General features: G+C 42.2%; 1 protein-coding gene across 7 annotated transcripts in view; it reads left to right on the top strand.

Moving 5' to 3' along the window:
- Positions 1 to 23,030, top strand: part of LOC117939235 (nck-associated protein 5-like) — a 121,844-nt gene that overhangs the window by 39,348 nt on the left and 59,466 nt on the right. For 4 of the 7 annotated variants that reach the window (XM_034864375.1, XM_034864377.1, XM_034864376.1 and 1 more), the window contains one exon: positions 21,711 to 21,774. In XM_034864375.1, coding sequence (XP_034720266.1) covers positions 21,711 to 21,774 — 64 coding nt within the window. Of the gene's footprint in view, positions 1 to 9,420; positions 9,847 to 20,241; positions 20,418 to 21,710; positions 21,775 to 23,030 lie in introns of those variants that run through there. The other 3 variants (XM_034864378.1, XM_034864380.1, XM_034864381.1) reach the window with 3 other exon arrangements.

The raw sequence follows: 23,030 nt of genomic DNA, 5'->3' as shown, positions 1-23,030 counted from the left end.
GGATTAAAACAATGTAGATTAGATTTTTTTTCCTGCTATCTCTGCCTACACTCATTTTCACACTCTTGATTTGTCACTGTTTGTTTTTCCCTTGAATCTTCTTCTGACCTTGTTTTTTTAGTAGGTAGAGCATGGCCAGTATCAGGTCACATGGCCCGAAGCTGGCCTCACCTGCCGTTTTCTGCCTGCCGGAGCAGATGGTGTTTGTCTGTGACCCTTTCAACACCTTAGAGGACAGGGAGGGACGAGGAGGGTGGCCGGCCAGATAGGAGGGGGGCCCCCTCAGAGCTAATGGGAGGTGTGGGGGGGACGCAGGGGACTCAGCTGGAGATCAACAGTGTTTGTGTGGCGTCGAGCTGACGACTTCAGCCCAAGCCAAAAGGACATTAGCGACGACATCTGCCGATCAATAAACTATTTGTCATGTTCATAGAGCAACGGAGCTTTGAGGAAGGCACAGATAGAAAGTGGAGGTGGAGATGTGTGCTTAGCTGAGGGATTATAGGTAATAGGACAGGTTTTTTGTGTAAGTGAATTTGCTTGTGAGTTGAATTAAAAAGTGACCGTTTTTTTTTTCCTGTAACTGCTCAACAGTTCTTCCCTGTTCAGGCATTGTTGTATTTGAGATTTTGGATTTCAAATCATAATCAAAAACTGACTGTTGGTTTTTTAAAGGTTAGTTTTGTAAAATGTTTGTCCTTTGTCAGTGTTATTTCCATTGTGTCATTTGTATTAGTTTATTCCAACGTTTCCTAATTGTTTAAACTATCAAAATGACAAATCCACTAATCAACGGCTATGTTAGAGAGAGAAAAACAAGTATGTGTATATACACACCAGAGTAAAAGACCACAGGAGCACGAAGCTGGGAAACAGCTTTACAAATCTGGACCTTTGCTGATGTTACTACAAGGCATATCTGGCCTCAAAGACGCCTGTGTGCTGCCGGCGGTCTGAGCGATATGAAAGGCTGTAATCCTCAGCTGAATTATGTGGCGAGGTCTGTTCTGTCGATGAGGAGGTGGATAGGGTTCAGCCTCCTGCAAACCCTCCAACGCCCCAAGGATCTGCCATCTCGCTTGGGCAAGAGCCATGCATTTTACAACTTTAATTGGATAAGTTGACCGGTCTAATGCAATAATTTGATCATGCTAAGCTCCAAAGAGATCTAATACACTCACAAAGATATGTGTGTGCCCTCTGAAGTGAATGACTTAGCCTAATCCATCCATTAGAGGTCACTTTACGACCCAGGAGTCCAGTCTCTAAAATATCTCAAAGGAGCCGTCAGTGGGTAAGTAAATTAATCCGTGAAACCTTCATCGGACTTTGGTAAACAGAGCTTTTGAAAGCTTTTCCTTCTTTTTTACAGTAAGAAATGCATTAAGATTTACCATAGCTTGGTCTTTAGCATGGAGTTGCATCTCTTTTCTCTTTTCCGTCTTTGAGGAGTTAACAAGCAATTAGTTAAGGAGGTGACACTGCCGCTGCCCTGCGTCACAAGTCAATATTTGCTAGTTTGTCTCGGCGAAGATTCACTATGTCTGGCTTTGGATAAACTGGTCTCCCGAGCCCTGTAAACGCCGAGCGCTCCAGCCTTGATTCATGCCCAAAGTCCGGGCTTGGCTAAAATAAATGCATCAGTTTTATGGAGCTTATGAGAGGAAGAGGTTAATCGAATGGGTTAATGAAGCCTTTTACTGATGCTCCCTCAAGGTTGTTTCATAGCTGCATTCCTATGCACACTCGGCAAGAGTGCTTAAGCAGTGATATGCTACGCCTGTCTTCCCTGCATTGCCTCCTCTTCCACATATCACTCACCATAAGCCTCTGTGTTTCTTTTCTGGAACATTCAAGGTTAACTATAAAGCTAAGCAGCTGGATTTATTCTGAAAATAAATCTATACTTAGCATAATGGATCTAACCTTTTTCCGCAGTTATGCTGCTGCAATCAACAATTTTTGTAAGCGGTTTCACAACATGCATATGCAGTGTTTTATAGGACTTGTGACATGTATTCTTGGCATTTGGATTGAATGGGGTATTATCTGCATTCCTCTAAGCAATTAGCTGTGTTTAAGAGCTGAGTCTTGCATAATGGATAATTACCACTGTTGTTTTTCTAAGTGAGTTCTCAGACACTAATTTGAATGTTTTTGTTTAGAAAGAAAAGCACTTTTATTAAGCATTGTTTTCAAATATTACATTTTTTTATGATTTCCAGTCACTCTGGTTTTTTTATTTGTACAAACAACTTGAGTATTCATATAACCTTTAGTTATAACCTTGGAATATAACCTTAGGTTGAGTTTGTATTTCCTTTGTGCGATGACTCCTTTTTATATTCCGGAAATTGTGCAGTTATTTTGACTAATGTCTGCTGCAAATAGTTTTGGAAAACATCCTCACATTTAGATAAGAGGAGCAATAGATCCTGTGTGGTTGGGATTGTTGAACGATTCTGTGTGGTTTTGGCTGGTGGAAGTCACAGTGGTTGCTTCCACGCTATTTACCTCTGGCTCAGGGCTCTTTGGAAAACATCCTCTTATCTATCTGGGGAAACAGGAAGAGGTGAAAATGTGTGAAATTCATAACATCTCAGTTATAAGAGGGTGAGTCCTACGAGCAAGGAAGTGATGATTTAGAAAATCTGATGTTTCTTCAAGTAGATGAAAAAAATACACCAGTGTGAGTGAGATAACTTAACATGGTGCATTTTGTTTCAAGAATTCAAGACACAGTATATCACTGCAATAGAATATAGTACTGGATATATGACCAACAATTTTAAAGAAAGAACATGTAATAAAAGAAAATCAATGGTATGCATTGGGAATCCCTCTAGGCAGTGGATTGTCAATTGTTTGGGAAGATTTCTTTTCCTTGATTAATATATATCGAAATGCTTGAATCTTTTACCAGACAAAACGGGAATAAGGCACCAAAACGACTAATACTGATAGTAATTTAAAGATGTGGCATCATTGGATCTGGATGGGAAGGAGAGTTCTGGGAGTCTGGAAGGCTTTAATAGCCGTGTTTCCATTCACATACATTTCACATCAGAAAAGCTGTACGCTCGCTTGAGGTGTTTCTGCCTTTGTTAAAGAGTTGATGCGTTAAATAGGATATGGAAATGTATTTCCTGAATGACTTCTGACGTAAAGAACATTTAACCCCCAACACTGATCAGCAGTATCCACTGTCGGCATCTTGCCATTATCCCCCAACATGACTTTGTCTCCGGACAGCATGAAACAATACAATAAGAACTCGCCCAACTGAACAAAATTCCTGAAGACCTCTCTCAGTGTTTCTCTTGTAGATGGGTTAGATGGCCAAGGCAACTTGTTTTGTTTCCAGTTGGCAACATGTACTTCTTCTACTCCGTTTGCTGAGACTGATGTGAACTAAAGTCATGTTGATGGAATCGCACCTCATTCGCATTTGTGTTTCCTGACATTTCAAAACTTTGCTAAAAATTCCCTTGACAACTAAATGGAAACACGGCTAATTGGTGTCTTGATGAAAGTGTTGCATTAAAACATCACTAAACTACTACCACATTGAGTTTCAGAAATGAGTAAATGCTAATGGTAAAAAAAGATAAAGCAAGGACCTCCTTGTTACAGGAAACAACAGGCTTTTGTGATTGTAAAAATGTGACTAAGAGTAAAACTAACCGTAGCATCACTGGTGTGAGATAGAAGATACCACTGAATTGTGTCATGGTATGAAAGTCCCATTTGTTTACCATAATCACACAAGGAACGTTGCGTATGTACATTTTAATGATGTTCTGGTTATCAATTAAAGATTAACTGCAGCAGCGTTAATCCTGCTCATTCCAGTCTTGATGAAGCTTTTCCAGAGTTCCACGAGAAATAAAAATCTCACTGGACCACCATTCTGACTATCGTTCCGCCCCCATCCCCCTCCTTAATGAAACATGACAGAGGTGCATTAGCGCTTTCATTACATTACACTCGTCATCTTGCCACACAGAAGTTAAATGACACAACAGCTACAAACACACACATGAACACACAGTCTCTTGCAGCGTGACCATTCATGTGATTTGCATCTGTCTGGGCGTTGTAGCTGTGTAGATCCCAAGCGGGCCTGTGTTGGGTAAACAAACACGCTGTCTGTCTACAGCTTGGCATTTCCTTTGCTCGTCTTGATGTAGAAAACACCCCACAGCCCCCTCTTCCCTATAAAGAGTCTAGCCATGTTGACAGCTAGATATCTCCTGGATGCATTGTAACCCACCCATAGTCTCTGATGTGTTTCCAAATGATTTTACACCACTTATTTTCCTCACTTGTATCAGACATTAAATAGCAGTTCTCAGAAGCATGTCTAAGCTTAAAGACATCATGCATGCTAATCGTCATCAGAGTGCTGGAGAGACGGGAAGGAAACAAAGTTGTTCTTCTTCTCCTCCTGTGTCTGTGTTGGAACACACACCTAGACTGGCCGAGTAATGAGCTCAAGGGATGCATCCTGGCCTCCCCCGGCCACTCCTGGTCGCTCATCTGTGATCAAGCTGCAGGGGATTAATGTCATGGAGGAAAAGTGTGGCTGATGGCTGGAGCCCTGGACAGGATGTTTGTACATTCTTACACACAGAGTAAGAAAGTGCATTTACTCTAACTTGAGTAAAAGTTTCAGGGCCCTACTGTAGGTATTTCTGCAAAATTACATTTAATAGAGAAAAATTGTAGTTTTCATTTCCACTAATTTTGTCTGATGGCTGGAGTTTAAGCTTTACATACAAAACATATGATGAATTTATAAACAACATCATCAATAAATCCAGTTTGAATAATACATCCATGGGTTTAAAGGCTTAGTTGTCATAAAAATACGGCACTATGAAAGAATTTCCTGGAGAAGGTAATTTTCTCATACATTTAGTTGTGCTGGATGTCGCATTGTGTTGCAAGAGATAGTGAGCTAAATTGAACGTTTTTGTTGGGTTAGTCTTATAATTTGTCTTAAAAGACTTGAAAGAAATAAAATACATAAACCTGCTCAATCCTATCACATAGGCCCCCAAAAATATAATGCAAATAATTTAACAGGATCCATACTTGTAGTTTTACCTTGTTAAATTGCCACTTGGCAATAGTGGTGGTGGTATTCTTCCACCACTGCACACACACACTACCACAACCACCAGCATCCCTTTAACCTGAGCCACTCTACACTGTAGTTCAAAGGTGCTTACACACACACACACACACACACGTTTCCTCTGTGTGGACACGCATGTGCACGAATGCACACTAACAATCACGAGCATCCCTTTTCACTCAGACCACCTTGTACCCCATTACAAATCCATATCAACCCGCCGTCCCTCCAGCCACTGTCCCAGCACCGTCCTGTCTCCCTCATTACGCCCCCCCCCCCCCCCCCCCCCCCCCCCCCCCCCCCCCCCCCCCCCCCCCCCCCCCCCCCCCCCGGAGGAATGCTAACTTTGTGTGTGTGTGTGTGTGTGTGTGTGTGTGTGTGTGTGTGTGTGTATGTTTGTGTGTGTGTGTGTGTGCGCGCATGTGTGACAGTGGTGGAGCCAGGCTGGCTGTGTGGGCGGCCGAGTGTTTCCAAACAAAGTGGAATCTGTCACTGACACCCCTGGCAGAGCAATAAGCAGCGCCTTAATGAGCCCAGCAGATCACTCAGCACAGTGAGCACACACACACACACACACACACACACACACACACTCATAGGTGCATGATTTTAACAGATGAAGACACACACAATGCAATAATTTGACAGAATTTCAGTTGTGAGAACCTATATTCACCCATACATATATGGGCTGTAATATGTGCACATACTGTGAACACACAACACATACAGTATGCAGCGATGCACACACTCATACTCATACACTTTTCTTGCTGCATGCATCCACAAACCCATACATTTCACATGCTTGAAAACCTATACATACGCACACATTGTGCGCACACAATTAGTTTTTACATACTTGCAGCACTATACAAACACACACACACACACACCCAAGACTCTCATTACGCAGTTAAAATGGGAGAAAACGAAGTTAAACAAACATTGGCTGTTTCCTGATTAGAAGAAAGAAGGGGAGAACAGGGGGGGGTTTGCTGTGACTCTTTCTGAAACAAACACCGTGTCTTTTTGTTGCCCTGCAGACGTGAACCATCATTCATCATTTGCCACTCTCTCTTGATCAAATTACAATGGAACACTGCCCTTAATATTTCTTGATTACGCCGCATATTTATGTGTTAGTGCTGACTCAGCCATCCATTTGTCTTTTCCACCCAAACTGCACAATAGTGTCTAATTGGTGACCACCTGCCCTTAGAATCAAATCACACTCGCTCTATATTCAGATTTCCTTGCGAGACAGCTGCGCTTATGATAAACACAATTACCCCTCTGCAGGACATTTCGGTCACATACGCACTAATCAGGCATCATGAATCTTTCGTGAGTTTTATGATGACAAATGGGAATGTGGCCGCCAGCTTTATGAGGCATCTGATATCGAGAACGTGACAGGACCTGTCAATTTTTTATGATTTCCATTGGGTGATGCCAAATTTCCCAGAGTGAAATTAATCTACCTCCAAACCCAGCGAGTGACAACACATCCCTGCATGTTTATCGCCACTCTTGCTCAACTTGAAGCCCCCTCCCTTCCGTTCTCCAGCAAACTAATTCATATCACATGGTTAGTGTCATTGTTCATTTGGGCATTAGTGACCATGAATGTGGGGCAAAGTGGTAGCGATGGCCCCAGCTCTAAGTCAGCTCTGTCCTTTCTTTCCCCTCTTTAACTGAGCGTTCCTGTCACTAGGACCCTTTTAATTCCCCCTTTTGCCCCTCCGGAGCCCGCCCCCTCTTGCACTGGTCCTATTGGGGAGCAGACAATAGAGAGTGTCCCCCCTCCTATTCTGCCTCTTCATCCCCCCTTCTCATCTCCCTCGGCCCTTGCAGGCGTCCTGCCTGGTTGAGGCTGTGGGTTCCAGGCTGCAGTTTGTCACAGCCATTCAGCTGAGACTGATTGTGATTGCGGCAGATGGGCTGGAGCCTGCTCCGTCGCTTGGTCCAGGCAGACCCAAGCACTTCACCCTCAGCTTTTTTTTCTTTCTCTGGCTTTCAGATTCTGTCCCTCGCTCCCTTGATCTTGCTCTCTTCCTCGGTTGTCCCTATGTGTTTTTTGTCAATCTTCTCTTTCTTTCTCTGTGTTTTCTAAAAGCTCTGTGCCCCTTGTCCAGACTAAAATGTGCAGCCACTGTTTTCAGGTTTAGCCTCTGGAGATTGATTTAGTGGTTTCAATTGGGCCTGCACAGATTAATCGTTATAAAATTGTTCATACATTTTTTTTGTGACCTTGGATGTCATTTAATTTTATGAGCAAAAAGCATCACAGACACTACTACTTTCTTCTGTGAGTTTTAAACATAGACGTATAAAACAGGATTAAATGCACTCCCAAGCACTGCAGTGATCTCCCTTTTCGTCATTGAGGCCTCTATTCTTACATGTTTGTGGTGATGCGCAATATATATATATATATATATATATATATATATATATATATATATATATATATATATATATATATATATATATATATATATATATATATATGTAGGCCTGCATGATATTGCGATATATATTGCGAAAGGAAGAAAAGTCATTTTTAAAAGATGACATAAATAGCTCTATTTGGAAATAATAATCATTCTCGACTACCGCAGTCAATTTTGTAGGGGAGTGCATCTACATAGAAGATAAATATGAAAAAGGATCTTTTCTAGTGTGAACCATTCTTTGTTAAACTTTAATGCTTTACAAACACCAAAGCAAGTAGGCTGTGACTAATATTACTCTTCTAAAGTGGTTTGGAGAGGGAAATTAGGTAGAAATACGCTGGTTGACTAGCATGACACCATTGTATTGATATAATACTATCACTCCAGGCTAACGTGTATAACAGTGACTGCATGTTGCTTCCTCTAAATTTCAGGTTGTGGTCGACTAGCGGGGCCAGCTCGTTAGTTTGATTAATTGATCAGACCTGCATGTCACGCGCACTAACAACAAACTCTGTTGATCGCGTAAATGTCCTTAGGTTGCGTCTTTGTCTTTGTTTTTCAGAGAGCAAATAACATTATATCTTTCCGACCATGACATTTCCTGTAGACGTGTATAGTTTCCAACTGGGAACCCATATATTCCGACATTCCATGTAAAATTGCACTCAAACATACAATCAACGTCTGTGCCCCTTGCCTGGCCTTATGGCGGTACCGAAAGTTGGAACATAGCAAACACCTATTTGATTATGACTGTGTCAGATAAAATCAAGTGCCTTGCAGTGGAAGGTGGTAAAATATGTGGACCATCTGTTACAGGACAACATGGCACGAATTTGAAAGTAGCGCACATTTGAGAAACGAACACAAGGAGGCTCACCTAGCTTACCTTAAGGAGGTAGAGGAGAATGCCAAAACTTTTCAAATCCCTCGACTTATAACCCATTTTACAAAAAAGACTAAAACTAATACTAAAACTGAATAAAACTAAAGTGGATTTGAAAAATAAAAGTAAAAAAAAAAGCAAAACTATAATAACCTTGGTTTAATACTGCCAGTTTGTTTTGTTCTGTCATGGTCCAAAAAATCGTGGTAGAGAATCGTGATATATTGTGATTTGTATTTTTCCCTGAATCGTGCAGGCCTACTTTCCAACCATTTTTAAATAAGGACCTCTGTATTCTTCAAACAAAACACTTGTAATATTGTCTACAATCATCTGAAACCCCCGGCACACACACCTTTCTAACATGACCAAGTACATTTCACAGTGATTGACCAAGTGGTGCAGGATCTAAACTTTTCTTCACATACTGACTTCCAGTTCTTCCACATCTTGCCTCTCTCGATGATGGCAGGCTTTTGACTTCAGTCAGGGTTGTATGACACATCATACCTAGTTAGTTTTAAGCTCTCTGACAACTTTAGTTTGGAATAACTGTCTTTCTTTCAGAGCTGAGTCAGTGGTACATCACAAGCCGGCTGCCTCTTGCCTCTTTACTTCCCCTTGTTTGAGTAAAACCCCCCTGAACACTCTTGTCACCCCCCCAAAACTCCTCCTCCTCCAAACCCCCACCCAAACCTCGCTTCTCTTCCCCTGAGAATAGAGCCACCTTCAGCGAGGCAGCGGAGCAGCCGTCTCCCTGAACACATGTTAAACGTTCCGCAAGCCCAGGGAGGAGGGACACAGTCAGAGAGCTGGAGAGAGGCACAGTGACAGACAGAATGAGAGAGAACGAGATAGAAGCAGAGACAGACTGTGGAGAGAAATATTCTGAGAGATAAAGCCAGGAGGCGGGGTGGGCGGTAGGGGGGGTGGCACACAGCGCTGTGTTTGTGAAGAGGAGCCTCTGAGCGTGTGTGTAGTGAGAGAAAGCATAGCGCAGAGGGAGAGCGCATGCAGGCTGAAGGAAGAGGAGAGGTAAGCGGTGTCGAGAGAGTCAGTGCATGTTGCCAGATTGAAAGAGACGGGGAGGGTAGAGGACAGACGCAACAAGGACTAGGAGGAGAAAAGGGAAGTGAGGATTTTGATTGTTTGAGGGGAAAGAGGAGATAGATACGGAGGAGAGGCAGTTTGGTCTCAGTCAAGTAGAGAGCCAAGCAGGGTGCAGTGTGCTGCATTGTGGATGCAAACTTTATCATCTGCGGGATCAGTGGGTAGCAGCTGCCGAGCAGGAGGAGAGCGGGCTGGTGGATTACCATGTGTGTCCTCTGAATGCACCAGGATGCTTCTTCTTCATCAGGGTAAGAAGCGGACAGTCGTCAGCATACATGACATTCCAAAATTGCAATTTTTCTTCTGCTGCTGCAAGATTGTACTGTTTTGTTGAGTAATGTACATCACTCTTTTCTGGAGATTCAGGATATCCACTCAAATGTGCTATGTTGTCAGAAGAATACATGCAATCTTCTTTTTGCACCTCCTTCAGCCGTCTTCACTTTGTCCTGAGCTGCATTTTTTCTAGTAATCTCCTAAGGAGGGGAAATATTTCATATAACAGCATTATACACATGTGCAGGGGATGATCTCTTATTTGCACTGAGCCCGATTAGCCAGTTGCAGAGGGAATTGCGTGTCCTGTTGCTAGTGGCAACAGCATTGGATGCTGCGTAAACCACTTTGATTCTGATTGATAACAGAAGGAACCAGATACCCATTGTTAAAGCAGAGGTAAAACAATTGGGCTTTGCAGGAGATTTGTATGTGCAAGAATGCACTTCTTTTTTTTTTCCTACTGCTTATACTCTTTCTTTATACTCACTTTCTCAAGCAGATTAAGATTTTCTCCCCGGCCCACTAATCCTAAACTGAGATGACTGGTGTTGAACTGGGTATGGATACAGTTAAGTGATGGGGAATATGGATTATGTAGCCTCCCAGTTATGATCAGCTTCTCTACAGCTCCTTACTAATGCAGTGCTAGTGTCCATATGTCAAAGTCACAGCAGGTCAGAGGTCAGCATTTATACATTTATTTATATATATATATATATATATATATATATATATATATATATATATATATATATATATATATATATATATATATATATATATATATATATATATATATATATATATATATATATATATATATATATATATAGTCAGCAATTCTGACAGCACACAGAAAGAGCGTATGATGCTGGCAACCAACACACCAATGATCCCAAATGTAGAATCCAGGACACTGGCTTTATATATTTTTAGCTGGGTTTGTTATCTCTAAAAACAGAACTGCAAGAGGACATGAAAATGAGAGCATGGGAGAGTATGGGAGGTATCGTCCTTCACTTGCTGGTGTTGTCACAGTGCCAAAGAGAAATGCCAGTTCCTGTCTTTTTTAGAGTTTGAGTTGAATTTTTCTTGCCCTGAGAACTGGACAAAAATAGCATCTGTCATCTAGTAGATGCTTCGCAATGGGAAACCCCAATTGATGTTAGCAGCAGTAGTTAAATAAGAGGGTAAGCAAAAGTAGTTTCCTATTTTGCAAATCTAGGATTGCTCTATAGAGAAAGCTAATATTGGTCTGACCTTTACCCAAACGTTTCCCATTGGTATAACTGGAAGTCGCAATATTGCCATTAGAAATTCCCAAAACTATGAGACCCTCAGGCATAATAAGTGATGTGGCCAGTGACTTTGCATGCATTTTAGTGTGAATCTGTAATCTACTGTATAGCCTTAAATCACGCTCACTCAAACCAATGAACCCAAATCAACCAGAGCAGACATCTATCAAATATGTATTTTAATTTCCATTGTATTTACAATCCCCATTACTGTACTTCCTAACATTTTACAATATAACCATGCGGTCCAGTTTCTATTTAGCCAGTGTCCATTTAAAGCCTTCATTGGGAGCAGAGCAGCAGCCAGTGATATCATCCCGCCAGCAGGGCAGATGTGTCGCTGCACTGGGCAGCTTGAGCCTGCTGCCCTCTGAAACCTACCTGGGGATTACTGCGTAAGAGGATTGCCAAGTGGAGGGATTTGATTTTATAGAATTAAAACTGTAATTCTCTCCATCTCGATCCATGTTGCCGTGCAACCATTTCTCCACATTATTATCTTCTCCCTGCGGCCCCTGTTCTCGTTTCATCAGCGTGTTCCATAATTACATCATGCGTCCTATAAGTACTTTTGGTTTAAAAGTCACGAGACAGGAACATTCGTTGTACGTTTTGGTGGAATGTCAGCAGTCTCACATGGCCTATGTGGAAATGTTGAATGCCAGTTGGCATTACTAAAGTGATAATCATTACTCTATACACTAAGTTAATACCACTCCAGCAGACCATAGTGATTAATGTGCTATTGTGTTCCCTTCCACCCCTCCAACCCTTGTCCCTCACTTTGCCTCTCACTCCTCTACATCCGATTTTCCCAACTTTTCCTCCTCCCCTTTCGTCTCCTCCCTGTATGTGGCGTTCTGTATTCGGTGACCCTCAGCTAGCATATTGGGTCCAGGTCAAACTGAATTACTGTGGAATGTCCCCCGGTTCAATGGCGGGCCCAGTGAGCCTCAGCATGGGAGCACTTCCCCTTCATTGACAGCCAGGGGACTTTCATTTTAAAGGAAGGGGGGGGGGGAAGAGGGAGGAGCTCTTTCTAGCTTTTACAACTTTTACCATATAATTCCCACTGTCTCTGCAGTGTTCATTGGTACCGTGGAGTAGGCCCGCACGGTTCGAGAAAAATACAAATCACGATTTGTTTTGCTTTGAATTGATAACTCAATTCTCTGCCACGATATTTTTGACCATGACAAAACAAAACAAACTGGCAGTACCAAACCAAGGTTATTATAGTTTTGCATTATTCATCAGTTTTTTTAAATTTTTGTTTGGTTTTGACTTTTTGTTTTCAAATTCAGTTCGATAGGTTTTAATAAATTTGCTATTTTATTTTTTGAAAATGCTTAGTTTTAGTTTAGTTATTATTAGTTTTAGTCTTTTTTGTAATATGGTTTATTTGTAAGGGGATTCAAAAACATCATAAAAAGTATTGTGTAATGCTAACTCAACAATGACATCATACAATTTTAGAAATATAACACCAGCACAAACAATGTACATATGATGATGAGCACAGATCTGTAAACAGTCAACACAGGACGCCGCAGTAAGTGCAGAATGTGTTTGACGTGTTCCAGGAGAAAAACCTCAACAGCCCACGGACTAAAAAAGACAGACATCAACAGGTTTTTTTGAACTTTGGTTCGAGTAAAGTGGGAAACGTTTTGAAGTCAATCAACTCACACAGTTGTGTAGACCTCCCAGTATTAGTCCACATATTAAACCACGTTCCCTCCTGCTTTTTTTGGTGTTCCTGCGTGTTTACTAACCAGCTACCAGGTCGCCGGTGAAAGCAGCATGTAGTGTTCTCTGTCTCACATGTATTCTGTCTCAGAGAACACAACATGGAATGTCGTTGTTCACAACGGAAACTGTTCAGGTCTACGGGAAATGTCATGGTCGGAAAGACATAACGTTATTTGCACTATGAAAGACATTGACAAAGACAAAACCTAAGGACATTAACTTGATCATTTTAACCAAACCAAACTGATTTTTTTATGGCACCTATAGCACATTACTCATGACCACAAGCCTGTACACATAGAGGCCTCAATGAAGAGACTTAAAAATGTAATCGGGAACATAGTGAATCGACATTGTGATTTTATAACGATTAATCGTGCAGGCCTAACGTGGAGCCGTGAGCCAAAGCAGCCGGTTTAATGATGTGTACGTGGGAGGCACATCTCAAGATCTCAGCACAAGCCTTGTTGAGACGGTCTGTCTCTGTGACTGCAGGCCATCCAGCTCAATTAAGGGTGCTTTGAATGCATTCCTTCCCTTTTGCCTGCTCTACATTTATCTTCCCCCACGAACAGCACGTGGGAACCCTAAAAAGAGTGTTGCAGAGCTTCTTTCTCAGAGTTTTTTGCAAATACATTGTCTGAAAAAAATACCACAGTAAAGGATTTTGAGATTTTGCCAGGCTGCACATTTTTGATTCAAAGAGCCAGAACACATTGCATTCAAGCTGAAGTCTCAAGCTTTATGTTTCACTGGATGGTAACAAGTTAGGAAACCAGGAAAATGGGACTATCAGATGCCTTTTCTCTATGTCTCCTGTTGGCTTAACTTGGAGTAATGTCACTCAGGAAAAACATAAAGTTTAATGGTCCGAAACAATTTATAACCTATAAAAGTCTTTTATTTGCTAGCTATCAATGGCTTATTGCATGCACTGACTGTTTTGCCTGGAGACAGAGTATTGCCCAGATACCCTTGCTGACTGTTAAGTGATGTCATTAGAGACAGAACATTTTTTGTGGTTTCTAAACGGATGAACTCCCTCCATGGGAGTTCACCAAGGTGCGAAGACTATGGTAGTATGGTGTTGTCCTTGTTTATTATCCTGCTAACACTTTCACAGGCACATGCATCTTACAAGTTTTTAGATCTAAGCAGTCAAGATCAACTTCGTGAGCACTCCCTCTTGTTTCATATTTCTTCCCTCGTCACAGAGTTGCTTTCAACGGAGCAAGCCGTTTACGAGTGTGGAAAGGGGGTCAGAGTCGTATTTGAGGTTGCGCTGGGCGGGGAATGTCAACAAACTTCAGCTCCCCACTATCTTGGCTGCAAATCATTGTATAATAGTGGAGAAACATGCAGGACCTTGTGCAGTGGCTGGAGGTGTTGGCACAGCTGGAAAGGAAGTGGATGGAGGCTGCTGGAGAAGCTCACCTGCACTAAAACTCTTTTCCAAACACCTCTCTTGTTGGATTTAAGCTCTATTAGCCATTGGGTAAAACTCTTTGCTTAGAGTAAATTACAATGAGGGGAGTAGCTTTTTATGACTTTCGTACCAGCATGCCAGAGCTCCAGAATGGAAATGCCATGGCAATATTCCTGTGACAATAGGTACATGGAGGCTGGCTGGGCAAAGGCAAATTTAAATTGATTGATCCAACGAATGAAACTGAACCCATGACTTCTGAAAAGGAACTGTCTGCAGCAAGACATATATGCATACATTCTGAAACAGCTGCCCAGCAACTTGTGCTCACAAACACACACATGCACCCAGGTGTTTGTACGTAGCAGTAGAGATGGCAGGCCCGTGGTTTTGAGTGCTCCTATTTTACCGTACTTTTGTTTCTATTGTGTGTGTGAACTGACCATTTGTCTGCCTCTGTAAAGGGCTACTGTTTGCTCTCTTCTCTGAAAACGATGTGTTGACAGCCAGTTTAAAACATAGCATTTGCACAGTCTCCATGAGTCCGCAGAACATTCTACTATAACAGTACAGTAGTACATGTTGAGTACTTGTTCCCCAATTACTTCCACCCAGGCCAGCCAGGGTGTAAAATACAGAACAATGGACGAAACGTGTCGCTTGCCTAAAGTATGCAGGCCTTTTTTACCACTGAACATGTCAATGTGGCTGAGTTAGCGTTTGATTTTATTAAACAGATCTTCAATACAGATACAATTCAAAACACTTAGATTTTTGATTATTTGCATCTTCCCTTTGCCTAGACATTTGCCTGGCCTATCCTTTTTGGATAACATGTACAGTTCCAGTCCTCTCCTCCCACACCTTTCCAATGTCTGAATTTGGGAGGCTCACTCCTCCATTTTCTTTTTTCTTTCACAAACGGAAAATTTGACAATCTTTACAAAGCAGTTGGCCAGGTCTTCAGAAGTGAAAATGAATGCATGGGCATGGCTCTGCTGAGACGTTTAAATGTGTCTTGACAGAAGTATATTTCCTGACTCCGTGTCTGAATGTGCCTCACAAAACACAGGTAAACTTCTAAATTATGAGGTAATTGTAGTCCAGTGTGAAGGGAGCTTTACTTAAACTCAATTATGTGTAAATGTGTGTGATTTAAGCAAGACAACCATCACTGAAAAAACTTAGACACACGCATAGGATTATTACCTGTTGGAATGTAAGCGTGTGGCTGGGAATGCCTTTTGATAAGCTTTGTTTTTCTCTCTCTTTGGACATAGAAGATTACAAATTGTGTGAGTGTGCATGTCTCTGCATATCTTTGCCAGTGTGTTTGCACATGTGTGTTCATGCATGTGTACATGAGTGCCCTCTTGTGTGTTTACGTCTATCTCCGTTCCCATTCTTAACCAGCGGGGCTGGTGAGTAAAAACCCTCCCTCTCGACGGGTGCTGCGGCCATTTTTAAAGCACATCTGCTCATCCGCAATGTTTCGTTTTGTCTGGACAGGAATGCGTCTGTGGGTCGGAAACAATTGAGGTCAGGCCATGCTTGCAGAATAAGAAAACATTTAGGGAGACAGACAGTCAGGCAGGGGTAATCCACGCTTGGCGAGTGCATTCCTCAGAGATCAGGAGGAGTCTCTGAGGATTCCTCATGTCTGATTTTTGCTGCTTCAGAAGTGCGTACATTTGATCTGATCTTGGCTTACAAAATGATGCAGTGAAACCATTGCCCTCACTCTGATTCTGCAGATAACTCCCTCAGCTTGTTTGCTACTCATTCTCACACAGTCTTATGATTGCATTGCATCAATCATGCGCTGTGAGATCATGTAAAAAAAAGTCATGTTGCGCCAGTGTATTCAAGATATCCAGAGCTGAGACTCACCAATAGCTCTGATCAACAACTCAGATAATTCAACTTGTTGTTGACTTTGGAGAAATTCTGGTAATCGTGACAATCTCAACTCGTTTGACTGCATTTACTCAGTGTGGAGTGTACACGTGTGCCGTCAACGTCAAAGCACAACTCCATATGTCAGAAGGAAGTAAGAATAAGGGAAGTTAAGTTTAGGTGTTTTTGACCCACATTATTACAAGACATTCTGGTGGCCAAGGCAATGTAGGAAAACAATGTATTTGTATTTTTCATAGTGCATGTGCACGTACTGTAAATAGGATCCGGCATACTAAATGTGATGAATTTTTTTGATTCCATAAAGAACAAAACATGTTGATTGCTTATAAGCTTATATGCTATGAAGGCAATATGCCTTTTCATAAAGTAAAGACATATCAAGGCTACATGGCTTGAAAGGCATATGTTCTTTGTGTGCTCACAGTACAACCTCATCACATTTCACCTCGTCAATAATTGATGGTCTGCCATGGTGAGGTAAAGCTCATTGTGCCTGGCTGGCTGGCTGGGTGGGTTGGGTTTGGTGTGTGTGTAGGGTGCTGACATGTGGCTCCTGTTTGTCCGGTGCCCTCCGGTGCAGACAAGGTCTGTGGCGGGAGGCAGGAGGTCAGGAACCAGCTGTGGCTGAGGCGGTGGAAAACAGGCGCAGGTCAGGCCGCCGTTCGGAATCTTTTTGGTGTTTGATTGGACCTGCCTAATACATTGTGACCAATTGAACGGTCACATATGTGCAAACCCCACCCCTCAGATGAAACAGATGAGGGCTGATTTTAATGCCATCTCTGTATTTGGTGTTTGACTGCAGAAAGCCTCTTTAGAGAACAACACTTTGATGATGTTGCATGTGTTATTAATACAGGAATTAACACTAGATGGTGAGGCTGGAGATGATTTGTGCAAAACTTCTAGATACTAGAGAATGACATTAAGACCTGCATTATTTCAGTTGTGCAAGGTGTGAAAATGCGCAAGTTGACAAAGCCGTTTTTCATCCTATCTCGGCTTTAACCTCCTGGAAGTTGTAGCTCCACTTTCCTGTCAGGCTGGGTTGGATGTTATAACTTATCAAACGCCTCGATAAGCTCATTGTCCCACACTGGTGGCTGGAGTGAAAGTTTGGATCGGTGCAGGAGGCTACATAACACAGCCGTAGGGCGATTTAGGATGGGAATGACCGGTCCGGAGTCTGAGCCAAAAATGTAGCCAGAGTTCCTTTAAACAGGATGCCCTATGTGGGCCACGAGGATTGCGTGCATAACAGAGCTCTTAACCCAGCAGGAGTGCAGACACTAATACATAAATGCATGGCAGCTCTGCTCTCATCCAAACATTTATGCATCCCACTCGACCACTCTGTGTACATTTGTGGTTCAGCACGATAGGAATGTTTATCTCCCCGTAAGCTTCGATGACAATATTGGAAAGACGGTTTACATTTATGCATCTTTTATGCATCCTGATTTGTGCATTTATGTTAGTATGAGGAACTGCTGCAGGAAAACAGACTGAAGCATTATGTGGTTTTAATCTGTTAACATCTTTCTACACATTGGAGAGATTAACCACACTTGATAATAAGATGGTGTACAGTGCTGGAGAGAAATAGGAAACCAAAACACAAGAGACAGCACTTTTTTTCTCTTTCATTATGTGCTTAACGGCAAACAATGTACAATGGATTAAACCACCTGTATGCAGGAGCCGTGATAACAGTGATGAAAACACAGCTAAACGTCTGCCTCCCACAATGCAGTTCAAAGCACATGGGTCCAACATGTCAGCTCAGGTTGGCGAATGCTCTCGTTGTGATTGATCCTCCCTCAGCCCTGACAGATCGTGTCTTTGCATGCCGCAGACACCATGAAGCAAACAGTCGGCGCGTTGTCTCAATGTGAGCTGGAGGAAAAAGCGTGAGAAGGGTTTCTACAGTGTCTGAGCAGGGAGAATGTGTGGAGGAAACAGGGTTGAGCTACTGCGAATGCAGCAAGGCTTGTGTCAGGATCTTTCTGTGTTGGGATGTCTGTCTTATCTCAAAGGAAGGGATGTACCGTAGAGCTTTGATGCTGTTAGATTTGCATTTGAAAAGAAGGGAAATGATTTTTGAGGTGCGTGTGGGTGGCCCCAGATGGTGTAAACAAAAAATATGAGACCAAAACTTGTAGTTGTGTCTGAGCAGGGGTTCAAACTTACTGTGTGTCAAATTTGAATAAAGAAAAAAATTAGCCTTGTTTTAAAGGTCCAATTAGTAAGTTTGTACCTTAAAAATCAAAGTATAATCTATACATTCTTATGAGAAAAGGTCCTAATACCTCTTGCCGCATTAACTTTTGATGCATAGAAACAGTAATACAGAGAAAGTGTGTGTGTGTGCGTGCGTGCAAACTCAAAAGAGACAGCGGGGGTGCTAAAAGAAACGGTGGGTGCATTCAAGATCAGGGTTGTCAGCTGGTTTGTCCAGCTCCCCTAAAGCTCAGCAGGGGTTAGGCCTCTGGTGATATCAGGTGATCCAGGTCACTGGGAACTGCTGGAAGTCCACGTTGACACTGCTCATGATTGGCTGTTGGAATTCACCCAACCAAGCTTTATATTGCGGCCGAGGACAAAAACCACTAGAGGGGGATGAGGAATGTACACACGGTCAACTGTCAGCTTGTGCTTTTATCACATGCTTGGATGTACAGGATAAAGGCATGGACTGTGGCCTGAAATAATTCCCATATAGTCACAGTTACGTGTCAAATATACACACAGCGTATAGACTGCAAATAGAAACATAACAAGAGCTTTAAGTTTTTTCTTTGCAATGAGGGGTTATTACAGACATTACGGGTGTGCATACTTCTGATTTTACCTCCAAATAAAGTTTATGTAATGTGGAAAAAAACTGATGGGAAAGCTCTATAACTGCTCATGTTTCTTGCCCATTAAGACTTTGTTATAGTGATGTTGTGTTGCCAGATGTCAATTATTACTTTACTATTAGAAACAATGGCCGTATTTGTAAAAACAAAGACCAGAGTTGTTTGAATGATCCTTTAAGAAGAGGCATTTAACAACAGGAACCTGTGTTCTTATGTTCTGACCATGTTTGGTGACACATGAATTATAATGCTTGAACTTTTTTCCTGCCTTGTACACAAGAGAAACAGCCTTCAGGTTGGACTTCGACAATTTTGATGGGACAGGTGACACAGCTGGTAAAAGTTTACAAAGTGAGTGATTGGCAGAATATGTCACTGTCAACATCTGATACAGAATTTAGCAGATGCTGATGACTTTCATGTGCTCTTGAATGCAGTTCAATTATCCCATAATTCCACGTCAACGCCAATTGGATGCAAATCCCGCCGGTGAGCCTTTTTCACTGAAACAGTTTTGACTCCCGCTTGTGCCAGTTACAATAATTATATGTTCAACACAGAATGTAAAATTGCTCTATATTTGGCGATGATTTTCTCCTGGCGCAGTTGCCTCATGCTCCTTTGCTTCTGGAACATGCCTGTGCATAAGTGGCCTGAAACTTAACCCCTTACAGCGCTGAAGCTCAGCCATAACACAGACTGGAGGAATGCCAGGCCGGTCCTGTTTAACAAAACAATATCTATAGTGAGAAGTTCCAGAGAAGTCCCTCCCCCCCTTCTTTCACATTTTTCTCTCCAGGTAGTATAATGGTTTGAAACATACAGTATGTTGTAATAGGTAGAGACACATTGTGTAACTGGAACATGTGTAATAGTCAATCTCAGGTGTGGAGCAATTCCTTCACACACACACACACACACACACACACACAAACAACACCTTCACTTTAATGAATGCAAGTTCCCACACCCACATTAATGAATGCACAAACTACTCACACTTATGCCGACACACGCACTGCTACACACCCAAACACACACCCCTTGTCTTGAAGCCTTGCTTGACTTCCTCCCGGATTTGTCACCACCGCGCCAGTTCTTTCACAAGTGCCAAGCTCAGCTTTGCCTGGTTCAATCTGGTTTCATTAGAGTGGCGGTGGGAATAGCTTCCACCGGCAGTTAGCATGTAGCTCAGCGCACTCTTTTCTGTCCAGACAGTCGATTCATCCATGAACCAAACATCCCCAGCTGCCTCTTAATCACTGGGGTTTTCCTTCCGACAGGTAAGCCGCTCAGAAACAATGATACCTCGTCAAAGGCGACAAGAAGATGTTAGTCATGAGTTATTTTGGGGGTTGGGGAGAGGTTGGCGTGGGGTTTGGGTGTCTGCTCCACTGAAGAGATGTGAAAAATGTGCAGGTGATTGTAATTACTTGTGGCTGTCTACTGTATACCCTCCTTTGTTAGGTCCCGTGGTCCCATATTAGTTGGCTTTGAGTGTTGTGTGATGTGTTCTTGTGAGCACAGAAAGTCTGGAACAATACTTTGATGAAAACTTCAAACACACATCCCAGCTTTTCTCTTGAACACAAAAAATGTCCTGATTTCATTCTGGAGCGCGTTTTCACCCTTTTTGTCTTTATCATTTGTACGTGTTCTTGTAGTGTGTGTTTACTTGTTATTCATTTATACCTCATTTTGGAAGCAGTATGTGAGCAACACCTGAGTCCTAGACAAATTTCCTTTGGGTCAAGAAAGAATGTCTAATCTTATCCTAAATATTTGCTAATTAACACATTCATTATCTTAATAAGTGACTTAATTAGCATACCTAATGCTATGTATGGGTGATAATTGGCAGACATCACAAGCATCTTGTGTCAATACACTGTATTGACATTTAGATCACCATATTTACATCTTTATGAATGCCATTGCAGCATTTGACATTAGAATTAATAAGGTTTAGGTCTTGTAAAGCTTCAAACACATGTTAAACTGCCAAAGGTGACACATTTGTTGAACTTTCAGACACTTCCAAACACTTGGAGAATGACAAGCTTTCAACCAGCTGTGAGATGTAGACTGGGTTGTTTTCAGTTATTGTGATATCTCAGGAGAGGCCATAAAACAGGGTTCTTTATTATCAGTGCTTGTTTGCCAAGATTTATCCCATTAAAGTCTGGAATGCCCTCACGTGGGAAACGGATTGGACGTGCACAGTCTATTTCTTTGTTTAGCCTGGTTCTTGTGTGTGTATGTGTTTGTGTGTGTGAGTGTGTCTGTGTGGTTGTAAGGGAGAGTGAGTCTGTTATGAGTGTGTGTCTGGTGCGAGGATGCCATGCTTTTTTTTTTCTTTCTCTGAGCTTTTTTTTTATCATAAAGCGCTCCACTTTGTGTGTTTGTGTGTGTGTGTGTGTGTGTGTGTGTGTGTGTGTGTGTGCTGAAGATAGACAAAGATGAGATCTTTTTTCCTGGACAATAGTTTTTTGGGAAAAAATAGTGATTTGGTGATCACCCACTAAACAATGATCACACATTGACTCTTATTTCATCTCTTTCTTCCTCCTCTTTAGGGAAAAGCTGGCCGTGGCTCGCCTGCAGAGGGAAGTCGCACGGAGCAAAAGCGAAGGAACAATGGTAAAGTACAGTGGAAACTGTTCGTCCCCTATAATCTGCGCAAAGCCAAAAAAGCCACAGAATGCTCACTTCACACACTGTCAAGCTGTGCCAAGCCGTCACATCGGCCAAAGTCAATCTTTAGTGTCTCAACACTTCATCAGTTCATCTTAAAGAATAAACAAGCCCTTAGTACAATACTAAACAACACTTCCAGTAGGTTGGACAAATTCCAGCCATTCTGCAGGAACAACAGGTACTCAGAGGCATGGTCAGGATTTGTGACTATAAAACAGCAGCTGGGGCTTAATCTGTCAACAATGCATTGTGCTAAGCTTGACTGGAAATTGCTGATGTTGTGCTTTCACTTATTTTTTAAGTGAACTTGTTTAAGCAGGGGAAAGAATTCTGGAGGCTGAGATCTGCAGACATATCTGCACATAAGTGCATATCTTTATTTCTCTTTGTCTATGAATGTGTGCATATTGTGCAGTGTGTGGGTGTGTGGGTGTCTAAGGGAGGTCAGAAAGTGAACCACGTGATGAAGCGGAGCTCAGCTGATTGCAGCCTCCGAGCAGAGGCTCTAACCACAGGCCCAGCTGTTTGACTGCACCCCAGTGATGCCTCTGATTCTCTTTATGGCAGAAGGCCTAAAGCAACAGCACACAAGGGCAGATACACTGCAAGATTTTCACACTATCATGTTTCTCTATTGATCCCTGAAGGAGAAATGCTTGTTTTTTTGTCTCATCTCTCCTACGGTTAAGGGAGTTCAGATCAGGGGGTAAAATACAGAACAGTGCCCCTGGAGCCGGTCAGGGGTTCAGTGGATTGCTCAAAGGCTCTTCAGCAGAGGAGATTCTTGCAGTCTTGGAAGCTTAAGCTTTTTTAGACATGTTAAACCGATATTTATGGATTGATGGAGAAGCAAATCTACGGTGTGATTTGCATCAGTTCATAAAAGTAATTCAGAGTAGAATCACCTCTCTGCCTCTCTGACCACTTTGTGACTCTTCCAACACTGTCATCCATGTTATTCATGTGTATGTGGAAAGTTGAGAATTGATTTCCACGGTGCGTGGCTAGATAGATCAATGGAATGCACGTATCCTCCAGTGAATCCTACATATCACTGCGTGACCATCAGTGTCATGTTCGGAGCTAGAGTTGAATCTGGGTACTGCATGTTAGATTGTAGGAGTAACCATGGCTAATCCAATCAGTTAAGATCATTTTCACACATGTGTGGTTCACTTGTAGTCAATTTCATGTCCTCA

This window comes from Etheostoma cragini, chromosome 24 (genome assembly GCF_013103735.1).
Source record: "Etheostoma cragini isolate CJK2018 chromosome 24, CSU_Ecrag_1.0, whole genome shotgun sequence".
NCBI classification, from domain to species: domain Eukaryota; kingdom Metazoa; phylum Chordata; class Actinopteri; order Perciformes; family Percidae; genus Etheostoma; species Etheostoma cragini.
This window is presented reverse-complemented; position numbering and strand designations above follow the sequence as displayed.